This window comes from Oncorhynchus nerka, linkage group LG26, assembly GCF_034236695.1.
Source record: "Oncorhynchus nerka isolate Pitt River linkage group LG26, Oner_Uvic_2.0, whole genome shotgun sequence".
In the NCBI taxonomy this organism is placed as follows: domain Eukaryota; kingdom Metazoa; phylum Chordata; class Actinopteri; order Salmoniformes; family Salmonidae; genus Oncorhynchus; species Oncorhynchus nerka.
The window spans coordinates 2852815-2867502 of record NC_088421.1 but is presented as its reverse complement, the minus strand read 5'-3'; the positions used below and the strand labels follow the sequence as shown (position 1 = coordinate 2867502).

The following is a 14688-nucleotide window of genomic DNA, read 5'->3' as shown; positions in this document are numbered from 1 at the left end:
CTGGCTGACGATACTACACTTTTTCTGAAAGAAGCTAACCAAATTCCCATATCGATCAATGTGATACAATCCTTTTCCAAAGCGTCTGGTCTATATCTTAACATTAAGAAATGTGAACTCATGGCTGTCAAAGATTGTGTGACACCTTCATATTATGGTATTCCAGTAAAAGAAGAACTTACATATTTAGGCATAACCATTACAAAGGATCAGAAGTCTAGAGGCTTACTAAATTTTAACCCTCTTATTAAAAAAATCCAGAAGAAACTAAATCAATGGCTACAGAGGGACTTATCTTTAAAAGGTAGAGTCCTAATAACCAAGGCTGAAGGTATCTCTAGACTAACATATGGTGCTCTATCTTTATATCTTGACTGTAAAATAAGCAAGGAGATAGACCAGATGCTTTTCAACTTTCTTTGGAGAAACCGTACCCATTACATTAGGAAAACTGTTGTAATGAACACTTATGAGAATGGTGGACTGAATTTTCTGGATTTTACTACTTTAAATAATACTTTCAAGATCAATTGGATAAAGCAATTCCTAAGAAGACCCACTTCTATCTGGAATTTTATTCCTCATCATGTCTTCTCTACTTTTGGTGGCCTTAACTTCATGTTGTTTTGCAATTATAATATTGACAAAGTTCCAGTGAAACTTTCTGCTTTTCATCGGCAGGTTTTCTTGTCATGGTCCTTAATTTATAAACACAATTTTTCTCCACACAGATATTATATATGGAATAATCGGGATATATTGTATAAAAATACCTCTCTGTTTTTAGAATATTGGTTCAGAAATAATATCCTATTGGTGAGCCAACTGGTAAATGCAGAGGGTTTTTTACTCAGTTATAAAGAATTCTTATCACTTTACAAGGTCCCTGTAACACCTAAAGATTTTGCAATTGTTTTAGATGCCATTCCCTCAGGTGTTGCTATGTTATTCAGGAACATGTCAAGACCTGACCCTCAGAACCTACCTTCTATTGACCCTGTTGACTCATCAGTAGGAAAGATTTGTTTCTCTTTTGGTCCATTCAACAACAGAGCAATACGATCTTTGTTTCAGCAGGATGTTGTATCTATACCATATGTCATGCCTTAATTGGAATGGATTTATTGATAATATCTGTTGGAAAAAAGTTTGGATGTTGCCACAAACATACCTACTTGTTAACAAAATTAAGGAAGTTTCCTTTAAAATTATTCATAAATATTATCCTGCCAACCACTATATGAAGAAATTTAAGGAAAACATCAACTCAAATTGTTCCTTTTGTAACGACCACCCAGAAACAGTTGTGCATCTTTTTTGGCATTGTATGCATGTAAGAAAACTGTGGCAAGACATCAGTAGGTTTATAATTGAACACATTTATGAAGATTTTACACTATTGTGGAGAGATGTACTGTTTGGATTCTTTACATACAATAGAAATAAGCGGAATCATTTTTATGTAATTAATTTCATTATTCTTTTGGCCAAATTTCATATACACAAATGTAAATTTACAAACAGAAAACCACATTTTCGTACCCCACTTGCAGACTGTTGACCAATCACATTCACATTGTCATGCGGTTGCTAAACTAATCGTCACGCAATCCCTTATAAAAAAAAGGGTAATGACGCCACGTTCATGTGCTAGTTAGACCTAAGAAACTCGGACAACTACAACTGCTTGTTGTAATTATACACGTGCCACATTCAACGATTCAGCAAATGGAACATTTCAGGGTTTCCTAGTTCCAAATAGCTTATGAACGCAGCATATACAGTACCACCATATGAGGTATAATACCCATAAAACCTTGCAGAGAAAAACGGGAATGGTTCCAATCGGTTTCCACCATACATTTTTCACATAGGAAATTTAAAAAATACTCAAATAAGGGCTGTGTATCGTGTAGGCTTACCCTGCCGTGACGTTTTCATAACCGTGTCAATCTCTCTAGGACAAGATTATTTTGTATCAATACATTGCACATAGCCTGTCTTCTCTTGAGAGTCAGGTCTGCCTTCGACGGCCTTTCTCAATAGCAAGGCTATGCTCTCTGAGTCTGTACATAGTTAAAGATTTTCTTATTCTGGGTTTACAGGAGGCGTTTAATATGTTTACAGTAAACCCGCCATGTCAGGCTCAGCTAGCAACATGGATGGAAATACAAGCGCAATAGAAAATAGCTCACTCACCTAACGTAGTTATCGGATGTTCAATGGAAGACCTAATTTTGGGTCAGTCACAGTGGTCAGTTATTCTGCCACTGTGTTCACTCTCATTAGGGCCAAATAGCACTCTAGTTTGTGCCGTTTTTTGGTAAATTCTTTCCCATGTGTCGAGAAATTTACTTTTTATGTTCTCATTATTTGGTTGGGTTTAATTACGTTGCTATCCTGAGGCTCTGTGGGGTCTGTTTGTGTTTGTAAACAGAGCCCCAGGACCAGCTTGCTTAGGGGGCTTTTCTCCATGTTTCAAAAAAAATATTTTGAAAGGTCATCCAACTCGGAATTCCAATTCGAAAATTCGGGCATCTTTCTAGAGCCCCGACTTTCCGACATTCAGATCACTGACGTCATGATTTGAACAGTTCTTTTTTTCGTGTTCCCAGTTGTCTTGAAAGAACCATAACTGTGGCAGAGTTCTAATAAACTGGCCCAGGTTAAACCGGTCCACTGTGGCTCGTCACGTGACTGGGTGAAGTCGGTGAGGGAGGAGCGCCTTGTTCAAATCAAACAAATATGCGCCGCTTGGTTATTTTGTCAACAAGGCAACATTATCCAGGCTTCAGAAACATGCCCGGGAATCGAATGCAGTAAACGTCCAATGTAGCGTGCAGAACACGCTACATTGGCGCCCGGGCGATATTAGTCGAATCTCATCGTAGATACGAGTCTATTTGGACTCCCGAGTGGCTCAGCGGTCTAAGGCACTGCATCTCAGACGCTCGAGGCGTCACTACAGACCCTGGTTCAATCCCGGGCTGCCATGATCGGGTGTCCAGTACAATTGACCCCGCGTTAGCTGGAGGGTTTGGCCGGTAGAGGCCGTCATTGTAAATCAGAATTTGTTCATAACTGACTTGCTTAGTTAAATAAAGGCTAAAATAATTTACAATTCAACCTAATTGGCTGACCTACATTCCCCCAGTCAATCTGACGATTCTCATTGGTCGTCGGGGATTTGTTTTGTAGCTGGTGACGTGTTGGTACCGCCTCCTTAACCAGCGTTGTAAACAAACCCTGGATAATATTGGAAGTTTTAACCTCGCACCACGAAAATATCCTATCCTTTAAAAAATTACTCTGAGTAGCTACAGTTCTTTTAAAATTTTAACTACAAAATACACGAAACGGTTTCATCTCAGAGAAAAACTTGTTCCTGTTGTCAAGTGTGAGAGACCGAGAGAACAGCTGCAAGACGATTTTTGTTTGTTTGGTTTGGATCCGTCCGATGGTTTCTTGCTGAAGAAGTGACAAAACAAGCTATCCCCTAGACGATTGAGCAATTTACCGATGCATCTCAGTTGACCTATCCAACGGTAGTTTTCTGGTCACATATTCGTTAAAATTAGGTCTTCCATTGAACATCCGATAACTACGTTAGGTGAGTGAGCAATTTTCTATTGCGCTTGTATTTCCTTCCATGTTGCTAGCTGAACCTGACATGGCGGGTTTACAGTAAACATATTAAACGCCTCCTGTAAAACCCAGAATATGGTTCAGTTGATAGCTAATCTCTCACTATAGCTTGATGGAGGGGAAGACTGTCGGTGAATAATTCACTGTGTGAATCGTTTTGGGGAATTCTTGGCTAGCTGGTTGCTTTGTCAGAATGTGGAGCGAGTCAGCAAGGTTAACGTTAGCAGGCCAGCAAGGATCATAGTGATATTTTGCGTGTTGTTGTGTATGCCGTGACATTTATACTGCCCGTTATTTTGAAATTGCTCTAGCTACAATGATGAATTTTCACATGTCATTTAACCGTTTTAAAATGACCCAAGACTTGAGTTTTTTTTTAAAGTAACATTTTCCCCATCCATCTATAGAGCGCTACTGACTCAGACCATACATAGTCGGTTTTAGCTGGTACAGTAAAGTAGGTCAATGCATGTTGTGTTCTGTCTGGTGCAATGGTCAGCGTTATCCTTGCGACGTCCTTACCCAAAACGTAACCCCTAACCCTTACTTAAAACTTTTTTTAAAAATGTGAACTTCAATGGTGTAGGGACGTTCCAAGGATCGTGGATAGCACGGAGGATCGCTTGATAGCACGGACCCTGCTGTATTGTACCAAGAAGTGAGCTGCGAACTAGACAACCGAGGTAAAGTTGGTTTTAAATTCACACGTTCGGACATTCGCCTAAAGTCATTTAAAACTGTATGAATCAATAACTAATTCACTGTTTGTCACAAAAACATCAAACTTAGGTATGACTTATTCTATAAATGTCTAGCGTACTTTTACAACCTTTGTTTTGAGAAAAAAATCCAGTTTTGATTTGATAGAGGGCATGTAGTCCATCTAGGAGGGCATGTGTTTTAAGTTCTAAAGAGTCTGTTATACCCTATTAGAAGGGGCTTGGCAGAAAATTCTGCATCTTCAGTCAAATTAAATTAGATTACAGGAAAGTACTGGATGAAGGGGTCAGGTCTGACTAACAAAGATGACCGGTGGATGGCTCAAGAGGACCAAGACAACCAAGAGGATCAACATTGACATTCCACAGTGAAGAGTGAACCGTAACATACACTCCCGTTCAAAAGTTTGGGGTCACTTAGAAATGTCCTTGTTATTTTATAGGACAGAAAATGTGCATCACATTTATCAGAAATACAGTGTAGACATTGTTAATGTTATAAATGACTATTGTAGCTGGAAATGGCTGATTTGAATGGAATATCTACATAGGTGTACATAGGCCCATTATCAGCAACCATCACTCCTGTGTTCCAATGGCACGTTGTGTTAGCTAATCCAGGTTTATCATTTTAAAAGACTAATTGATCATTAGAAAACCATTTTGCAATTATGTTTGCACAGCTGACACCTGTTATTCTGATTTAAAGAAGCAATACAACTGGCCTTTAGACTAGTTGGTGCATCAGCATTTGTGGGTTCGATTATAGGCTCAAAATGGCCAGAAATAGACCTTTCTTCTGAAACTCGTCAGTCTATTCTTGTTCTGAGAAATGAAGGCTATTCCATGTGAGAAATTGCCAAGAAACTGAAGATCTCGTACAACGCTGTGTACTACTCCCTTCACAAAACAGTGCAAACTGGTCTAACCAGAATAGAAAGAGGAGTGGGAGGCCCTGGTGCACAACTGAGCAAGAGGACAAGTACATTAGAGTGTCTAGTTTGAGAAACAGATGCCTCACAAGTCCTCAACTGGCAGCTTCATTAAATAGTACCCACAAAACACCAGTCTCAATGTCAACAGTGAAAAGGCGACTCTGGGATGCTGGCCAAGGCAGAGTTGCAAAGAAAAAGCCATATCTCAGACTGGCCAATAAAAATAAAAGATTAAGATGGGCAAAAGAACACAGACACTGGACAGAGGAAGATTGGGGGGGGGGAGTATTATTGACAGACGAATTGAAGTTTGGGGTGTTCTGATCACAAAGAAGAACATTTGTGAGACGCAGAAAAAATGAATGGAGGAGTGCTTGATGCTATCTGTCAAGCATGGTGGAGGCAATGTGATGGTCTGGGGGTGCTTTGGTGGTAGTAAAGTTGGAGATTTGTACAGGGTAAATGGGATCTTCAAGGAGGAAGGCTATCACTCCAATTTGTAACGCCATGCCATACCCTGTGGACGGCACTTAATTGGAGCCAATTTCCTCCTACAACAGGACAACGACCCAAAGCACAGCTCCAAACTATGTAAGAACTATTTAGGGAAGAAGCAGTCAGCTGGTATTCTGTCTAAAATTGAGTGGCCAGCCCAGTCACCGGATCTCAACCCTATTGAGCTGTTGTGGGAGCAGCTTGACCGTATGGTACGTAAGAAGTGCTCATCAAGCCAATCCAACTTGTGGGAGGTGCTTCAGGAAGCTTGGGGTGAGATTTCTTCAGATTACCTCAACATATTGGCAACTAGAATGCCAAAGGTCTGCCAGGCTGCAAATGGAGTATTTTTTGACAAAAGCAAAGTTTGAAGGACACAATAATTATTTCGATTAAAAATAATTATTTATAACCGTTTCAACGTCTTGACTATATTTCCTATTCATTTTGCAACTAGTTTCATGTATGTTTTCATGGAAAACAATGACATTTCTAAGTGACCCCAAACTTTTGAACGGTAGTGTAGATATATACTGTGTATATATACAGTTCTGGAAAAAGTGAAGAGACCACTGCAAAATTATCAGTTTCTCTGATTTTATTATTTAGAGGAATGTGTTTGGGTAAAATTAACATTTTTGTTTTATTCTATAAACTACTGACAACGTTTCTCCCATATTCCAAATAAAATATTCTAATTTAGAGTGTTTATTTGCTGAAAATGGTCAAAATAACAAAAAACATGCAGTGTTGTCAGACCTCAAATAATACTAAGAAAATAACTGAATATTAATTTTTGAACAACACAATAGAATTTAAAAAAAAAATTGAACAGAAATCAATATTTGGTGGAATGACCCTGACTTTCAATCACAGACTTTCATGCGTCTTGGCCTGCTCTCCACCGGTCTTTCACAATGATTTTGGGTGACTTTGTGCCACTCCCCAGATTTTCACTGATCCTCCATCTAATTTGACAGTGGGTGCGAGACACTGTGGCTTGTAGGCCTCTCCAGGTCTCACACCCACTGTGACATTTGGTACATGTTTGGTTTTTGGGCTACATGTATACATTATGATTTGCCTCTGAACTGTAAATGAACCCCTCTGCAATCTTTTTTTTCCAGTCTTTTTTTATTTATTTTACCTTTATTTAACCAGGCAAGTCAGTTAAGAACACATTCTTATTTTCAATGACGGCCTGGGAACAGTGGGTTAACTGCCTGTTCAGGGGCAGAACGACAGATTTGTACCTTGTCAGCTCGGGGGTTTGAACTCGCAACCTTCCGGTTACTAGTCCAACGCTCTAACTACTAGGCTACGCTGCCTAGCGAAGCAAGACTGTTCAATGTGTGCTTTGCATCATCCAGAGAAAAATGATGATCTGACCAACTGGATTTGTCTTGGTGTAATACAACAGTAGGCTATGAAAACTCATGTAGTTGCATCTTTCAAGACATTTAGAAGTATGAAACTTTGTCTTAAAACTTTTTTATCGGGGGTTATCCTTGTATTATTGCTCTAATGTTCTATTATCATGACTCTTATGTTATTATTCTACGATGAGAGATACTAGATACATACTATGATAGCAATTCACTGTAATAGGTACACACGTTGTATCTGGCACAAGTGACGATTAAACTGATTTCAAATATTGCATTTATTGTAATGTTTGATATTATAACATTGATGTGTGATGCCTTTTTTTATCAACACATACTTTTTTTCAAATATATGCCTTTATTACTAAATGATTTACAGTTGAAGTCGGAAGTTTACAAACGCTTAGGTTTGAGTCATTAAAACGTGTTTTTAACCACTCCACAAATTTCTTGTCAACAAACTATAGATTTGGAAAGTTGGTATTCACATCTACTTTGTGCATGACAGTAATTTTTCCAACAATTGTTTACAGACAGATTATTTCACTTATAATTCACTGTATCACAATTCCAGTGGGTCAGAACTTTACATACACTAAGTTGCCCGTGCCTTTTAAACAGCTTGGAAAATTCCAGAAAATTATGCCATGGCTTTAGAAGCTTCTGATAGGCTAATTGACATCATTTGAGTCAATTGGAGGTCTACCTGTGGATGTATTTCAAGGCCTACCTTCAAACTCAGTGCCTCTTTGCTTGACATCATGTGAAAATCAAAAGAAATCAGCCAAGACCTCAGAAAAAAAATTGTAAGTCTGGTTCTTCATTGGGAGCAATTTCCAAACACCTGAAGGTACCACAAAACTGTACAAACAATAGTGCGCAAGTATGAACACCATGGGACCACGCAGCCGTCATACCGCTCAGGAAGGAGATGCTTTCTGTCTCCTAGAGATGAACGTACTTTGGAGCCGAAAAGTGCAAATCAATCCCAGAACAACAGCAAAGGACCTTGTGTAGATGCTGGAGGAAACGGGTACAAAAGTATCTATATCCACAGTAAAACAAGTCCTATATCGACATAACCTGAAAGGCTGCTCAGAAAGGAAGAAGTCACTGCTCCAAAACAACCATACAAATGCCAGACTACAGTTTGCAACTGCACATGGGGACAAAGATGGTACTTTTTGGAGAAATGTCCTCTGGCCTGATGAAACCAAAATAGAACTGTTTGGCCATAATGACCATTGTTATGTTTGGAGGAAAAAGAGAGAGGTTTGCAATCCGGATAACACCATCCCAACCGTGAAGCACAGGGATGGCTGCATCATGTTGTGGGGATGCTTTGCTGCAAGAGGGACTGGTGCACTTCACAAAATATATGGCATCATGAGGTAGAAAATGATGTGGCTATATTGAAGCAATATCTCCAGACATCAGTCAGGAAGTTAAGGCTTGGTCGCAAATGGGTCTTCCAAATGGACAATGACCCCAAGCATACTTCCAAAGTTGTGGCAAAATGGCTTAAGGACAACGAAGTCAAGGTATTGGAGTGGCCATCACAAAGCCCTGACCTCAATCCCATAGGAAATTAGTGGGCAGAAGTGAAAAGGCATGTGCGAGCAAGGAGGCCTACAAACCTGACTCAGTTACACCAGCTCTGTCAGGAGGAATGGGCCAAAATTCACCCAATTTATTGTGGGAAGCTTGTGGAAGGCTACCCAAAACATTTGACGCAAGTTAAACCATTTAAAGGCAATGCTACCAAATACTAATTGAGTGTATGTAAACTTCTCACCCACTGGGAATGTGATGAAAGAAATAAAAGCTGAAATAAATAATTCTCTACTATTTTTCTGACATTTCACATTCTTAAAATAAAGTGGTGATCCTAACTGACCTAAGACAGGGAATTTTTACTATGATTAAATGTCAGGAATTGTGAAAAACTGAGTTTAAATGTATTTGACTAAGGTGTATGTATGTAAACTTCCGACTTCAATTGTATATTGCCTGAATACTCAACGATGATTAACACCTCAGTTATGTGTGCTTCTGTCAGTTTGTGGTCAAATGCATGTCATTTTAGCAATTGAACAAAAATCCAATTACATGTTAAAATGTTCCTATTTGCAAAAGCATGTAGCGGAATTTGGGTATTCCAGAACTGTAATTTACATGTAAATAAACATAACCCTGTTTTATGTTTTGAATATTGCAGCTTTGTGTGCCAGAGATGGTACCATTCAGCTTGTCTGGGGATGACAAAGAAGGACTTCAACAAAGCCAAAATAGAAAATGATTGGAAAAGGGGCCTCTTTGCTGTTAAATTAGAGAAGTATAAAAAAAGGAATGTTGTGCCTTGTAACTACTTTAACATGTGGGTCTGTTGCACTAAAATGAAAACATTGATTTGGTATACAACTTAAGATTGTACAACTTTATGGTGACATTGTCTAATTTCACATAGAACAAATTGCGGTTGACATTAACATTTCTTTAAAGTTATTGCACATTTTCACTTTTTTCTGCAACAATCACTGAATTAGTTATAGATTTCTTCATCTTTAAATGCAATATTTGAGATTTTATGTATTTCTATCAAATAAAAACTGCAATTTCTACTCCAAGCAAAGGTTGTAAAAGTATACTAGAAATGTATAGAATAAATCATAGCTAGTTTGATGATTCTGTCATAATCCGTGAAAACGCTTTTGATTTATACCGCTTTAAATTGCTTTTGGATAATGTCTGATAAATGTGTGAATATAAAACGAACTTTACATTGGTAATTAGACATGCATATGGCTAATATGTGCCCAGTCCTGTTTCCCACTCCTAATAAGACAGTTAGTTCATTATTGTGTGATTCATATTCCTTTTGACATTTTTTTGTGACACTCTTGTACCATCACAAGGTGTGACCTGTCATGTGTAAATGGAGAGGAAATTAACATTTGAGTGCATACGTTTCTGCAATGCTGGCATTACTTTTTTTGCAATGTTGGACAGGACAGACAGCCAAAAGTTATTGAACTTGTTTCTTACACTTTCATTTTATTTTTCCAGTTTTCATTTGAAAGCCATGGGAATCATATGTTAGTCTTTGTTTGTGTTGTTTACCCAACTTTTCCTAACCGTATTTGGTAAATACGCTTACAAAAAATGCATTTTCTCATGGTTACTGCACGACACAAATAGTGAAGTTTAGGGTTTACTACAATCACATTTAGGGATAGACTAGCATTATGAGCCCTTGTAGTGCCCAATATCCCCTCTGTCTCCTCTCCTGTTTTCCTGTTAAGCGCTAAGTCACTCTGTTTCCCTCTCTATCTCCTCAGACATGGTGAAGCTGACAAAGGCTAAGACGTTCCAAGCATACCTAGACTCGTGCCACCGCAGGTACAGCTGTGTTCACTGCCGAGCACACCTGGCCAACCATGATGACCTCATCTCCAAGGTGAGACTACAGGGACCATTTATGGCTAGTGGGTTAAATTCAATATAGTTGAATATAGTTGGTTGCAGGGGTTGGAACCGGTTCAGGGAACAAAACCCCAAAACCGGAAAATAATGGTATTTTTCAAGGAACAGAAACTGAACCGGGAGCGAAAGTGATCCATACAGTTCCAGAACAGAACCGTTATTTTAAAAGCATGGAAACCGGTTAACATTATTTTAAAAAAAAAATTCTAGTCCCACAAAAAAACGTAACAAAGCAAGAGAGGGTCACTCAAACTTATTCCAGCGTCTGGCTGCAAGCTGAGAATCTTTGCCCCTCCCCCAGGAAAGGATGGATTTACTTTTTCAATGTCAATTAAGGATACTATATGCCTAGTTATCACATTTCACTTTGGATTTAATTTGATTCTGGTGCCGCCCTGCACACACGTTAGCTTGCTAGCTCAATGGGCATTCAAAGTTCCTTCATATAAACTGCTCCTCCTAGGTATAATTAATTATGTGGACCTAATTCAGAAAATGCATGTCATAACAAGATGCCTTGTGCTTCAAGTCTGCTCCTCAACCCTCTCTTTCCTTAAAACCACTGATTTTGCATTTTCTCTCTCGCTCTTCTCTCCCTGTCTTTTTGGCACATTTGAGTTCATTCTCTTTTTTTCTGTCATCCAGTCTTTTCAGGGTAGCCAGGGTCGTGCCTACCTCTTCAACTCTGTGTGAGTATCTTTACTTGTCATCCAGTGTATGACCATATAGCCTACACAGTGTACCCATAATTAATGAACAAAATAGTATCCCTTTTAGGTCCCTAAAACACAGTCCTAACTTAGTTACCGCTCAAGCCACAGTACACTGTCATTATCATGCATCTGCCAGGTTCTCCTTATGCCACTTCAGTATGTTTACGCTAGTCCTGTAAGACATACAATGCACCCTGAAGCCAGTTCACTATCCTAACAGTGGAGGTCAAGTTCTGTTTTTGCTGTAGTTTGCATTTAGTAGTTAGCATGTCGTTTCTCAGCTGGTGCATAGCAAACTCCCCCTGATGTGGGGCTAAATATTAGGTTCTGGATAGAATTATCACTTTTCTTGTTAAAAAAATAAATATAAAAGCTTACCTGGTGGGTCACCAGAAAATCTGATAAGCTTAGGTCAGGTCACAAAACGGACATTTGTGGCGGGGAACCATGGCGGTAATTGACCTGCGGTTCTTGTTCCTGGTGTTTTCAGGGTGAATGTGGGCTGTGGTCCTGCCGAGGAGAGGCTGCTACTCACCGGGCTCCACGCTGTGGCAGACATCTACTGTGAGAACTGCCACACCACACTGGGCTGGAAATACGTAAGGACCAGCACACACACATACTATGCTACTACTGCTCTATGTCTACACACTGTGAAGAATGAAGAACTCAAATAATATCCGCAATCCCCATCCTCAGAAAATGTGGATGTCTTTTAAGCTTGTCTACCATGCACTCCCGCCTCTTACCCCCCCTATCCCTCTTCCTACAGGAGCAGGCCTTTGAGTTGAGTCAGAAGTACAAGGAGGGGAAGTTCATCATTGAGCTGTCCCACATGATAAAGGACAACGGCTGGGACTGAGGTGAAGGGCGATGTTTTCATTGATGTTTCGTCCCTCGTCCGTTGTTCTTCCTGGCCTGAATGTGTGTCCCCTCACCCTGCGTAAGGGCCATCGGCTCTGTCACTCCGTCACTTCATACAGCTTTGCCAAGAATAGCATGTGATGTTTGTTTTTATACATATATCTATATACACACGGAGTATTCCAAACATTAGGAACACCTTCTTAATATTGAGTTGCACCCCTCCTTTTTACCCTCAGAACAGCCTCAATTCATTGGGGCATGGACTCTACAAGGTGTTTTTTTATTTTTTATTTTTTTACCTTTATTTAACTAGGCAAGTCAGTTAAGAACAAATTCTTATTTTCAATGACGGCCTAGGAACAGTGGGTTAACTGCCTGTTCAAGGGCAGAACGACAGCTTTGTACCTTGTCAGCTCGGAGGTTTGAACTTGCAACCTTCCGGTTACTAGTCCAAATGCTCTTACCACTAGGCTACCCTGCCGAAAGCATTTCACAGGGATGCTGGCTCATGTTGACTCCAATGCTTCCCACAGTTGTCAAGTTGGCTAGATGTCCTTTGGGTGGTCGACCATTCTTGATACACACAGGAAACTGTTGGGTGTGAAAAATCCAGCAGCTTTGCAGTTCTTGACACAAACCGGTGCGCCTGGCATCTACTACCATACCCCATTCAAAGGCACTTAAATATTTGTCTTGCCCATTTACCCTCTGAATGGCACGCATACACAATCCATGGCTCAATTATCTCAAATCCTTCTTCAACCTGTCTCCTCGCCTTCATCTACACAGATTGAAGTGGATTGAACAAGTGACCATAAATTCACCTGGTCAGTCTATGTCATGGAAAGAGCAGGTGTTCTTAATGTTTTTGTATACTCTGTGTGTGTGTGATACATGTATATATAACTATACACACACACTCAAAGGTTTTAAGAGTTTTGTATCAAATCTACCCCACTATTACGGGAGCACCTTTGTCAATATCGCTATATCCCAATGTTTAGTTCTATCGTGGTAGAGAATGAGCGAGTACAGGCTGTGTGAGTGCCAGTGAGTGTGTGAGCGCGAGCAAGAGTTTGTATACACTCGGGCATGTGTGAGTTGTGTGTTTACGAGTGTGTGTGTGTGTTGCAGTGCGACCACCTCCTTAGCAACCTCACTAAATCCTTCTCATGTAATCCGTGCATCGGTGTGGGATCGTAGTCAACAAAAAAACAAAATTCTCTCTCATTAAGTGCAATTCACAGGGTTGAGACAATTAGACCGTTATGCAAAAACCTAGCGTCCTCAAAGGCTGTTCCCTTTTTGTTTTTAGGTGAATGTGTGCAAAAAGCAAGTTACCTTGCTTTGTGTGTGTTTTAAGACTTCATACTTAATGTTTGATGGTACAAGCAGAGTTGAAAAAAAGTAATTACGTTTGGTGCCGTTGTCATGTTACTGTTTTATCTCAAATGGAGTATCAAGTGCAATACAGTAGGGTGTGAGTGCGTGTGGTTAATGTGTCAGCAATATAACATTGGTCATGTTTTTTAAAATCCTTTAAAATGACAATCGATGTGTATTCAGTTGTTAATGACGTTAAAGGCTGCAGCATTACACTGTTTGTAAGTGTTTCTGTGCGATTGGCCCGTGTGAGTTTGAATACTGTGTGTGTAAATGTTTGGCGTATGGGTATTTTCTCTGTATTCTGCCTGTGGGTATGCATTTTATGGTTTGTGTGTGAGTGTGTATGCAGTGGGAGTGTACAGTGTAAGATTGTATGATCTGATACAGTACTTGCTAGACAGTTAGCAAATGCTTTAGTTTGGGGGTAAAATCTATTGTTTCTGATGTGTAATTGGATATCCATTTTTACCTTATTTCCTTTTGAGATCAATCTTGTAAATACAGCTTAACATTGAGCAGCATGTACATAAGCATTTATTTGATAATATAAGAGAGCAATGTGTAATATCAAAAAGGATGAATATATCTATAATTATGTAGCAGATTGTGACTATGTAAGCTTTTCCATTAAAGTATTTTATTTTAACCTGAATTCTCACATTAAAGTATGTGGTAAATATATCTGCCTGTTGTTTCTGTTACAGTAGCTAGGTCTCCATCCAATTGGCCACCGATTTTCATGCGAATATTCCAAAATCTGCGCATTTTTCCACAAGTGGTGTTTCCACCAAATGGCCCGGTTGCGGTGAAAAGCAGTGCGTGATGATGTAGTGCACATAAAAATGTACTTTTTCGCGTAAATTGTCATTAACCGAATAAAATCGAAAGTTCAATGTGTTTTCAACTCGCACTTTCAACTCTACCAATAATTTTGTCACAACTGTTTAATTAAATAGCAAATGTGCCCACTCCGGTCTTGGCACGTACGCTCTAGACAACAGCTTGCAGATATAGAGATAGCGGTCTGAAACCACGCCTTTTCGGATTTTTGAGGATAGTT

The 14688-nt window shown here is 39.5% G+C and overlaps 1 protein-coding gene across 4 annotated transcripts; it reads left to right on the top strand.

Moving 5' to 3' along the window:
• Window positions 1–3213: 3213 nt before the first annotated feature.
• ypel3 (yippee-like 3) lies at window positions 3214–14307 on the top strand. 4 transcript variants are annotated; one of them, XM_065011107.1, is made up of 7 exons: window positions 3214–3610; window positions 4232–4328; window positions 9398–9514; window positions 10518–10636; window positions 11308–11351; window positions 11866–11974; window positions 12148–14307. In XM_065011107.1, the coding sequence occupies exons 4-7, from the start codon at window positions 10520–10522 to the stop codon at window positions 12235–12237; spliced, it is 360 nt and encodes a 119-aa protein (XP_064867179.1). In that variant the 5' UTR covers window positions 3214–3610; window positions 4232–4328; window positions 9398–9514; window positions 10518–10519; the 3' UTR covers window positions 12238–14307. The 4 variants fall into 4 exon arrangements, with proteins under 4 accessions (XP_064867179.1, XP_064867180.1, XP_064867178.1 ...); XM_065011108.1 differs by lacking the exon at window positions 9398–9514 and having other exon boundaries at window positions 4232–4303; XM_065011106.1 differs by lacking the exon at window positions 9398–9514.
• Window positions 14308–14688: the final 381 nt, after the last annotated feature.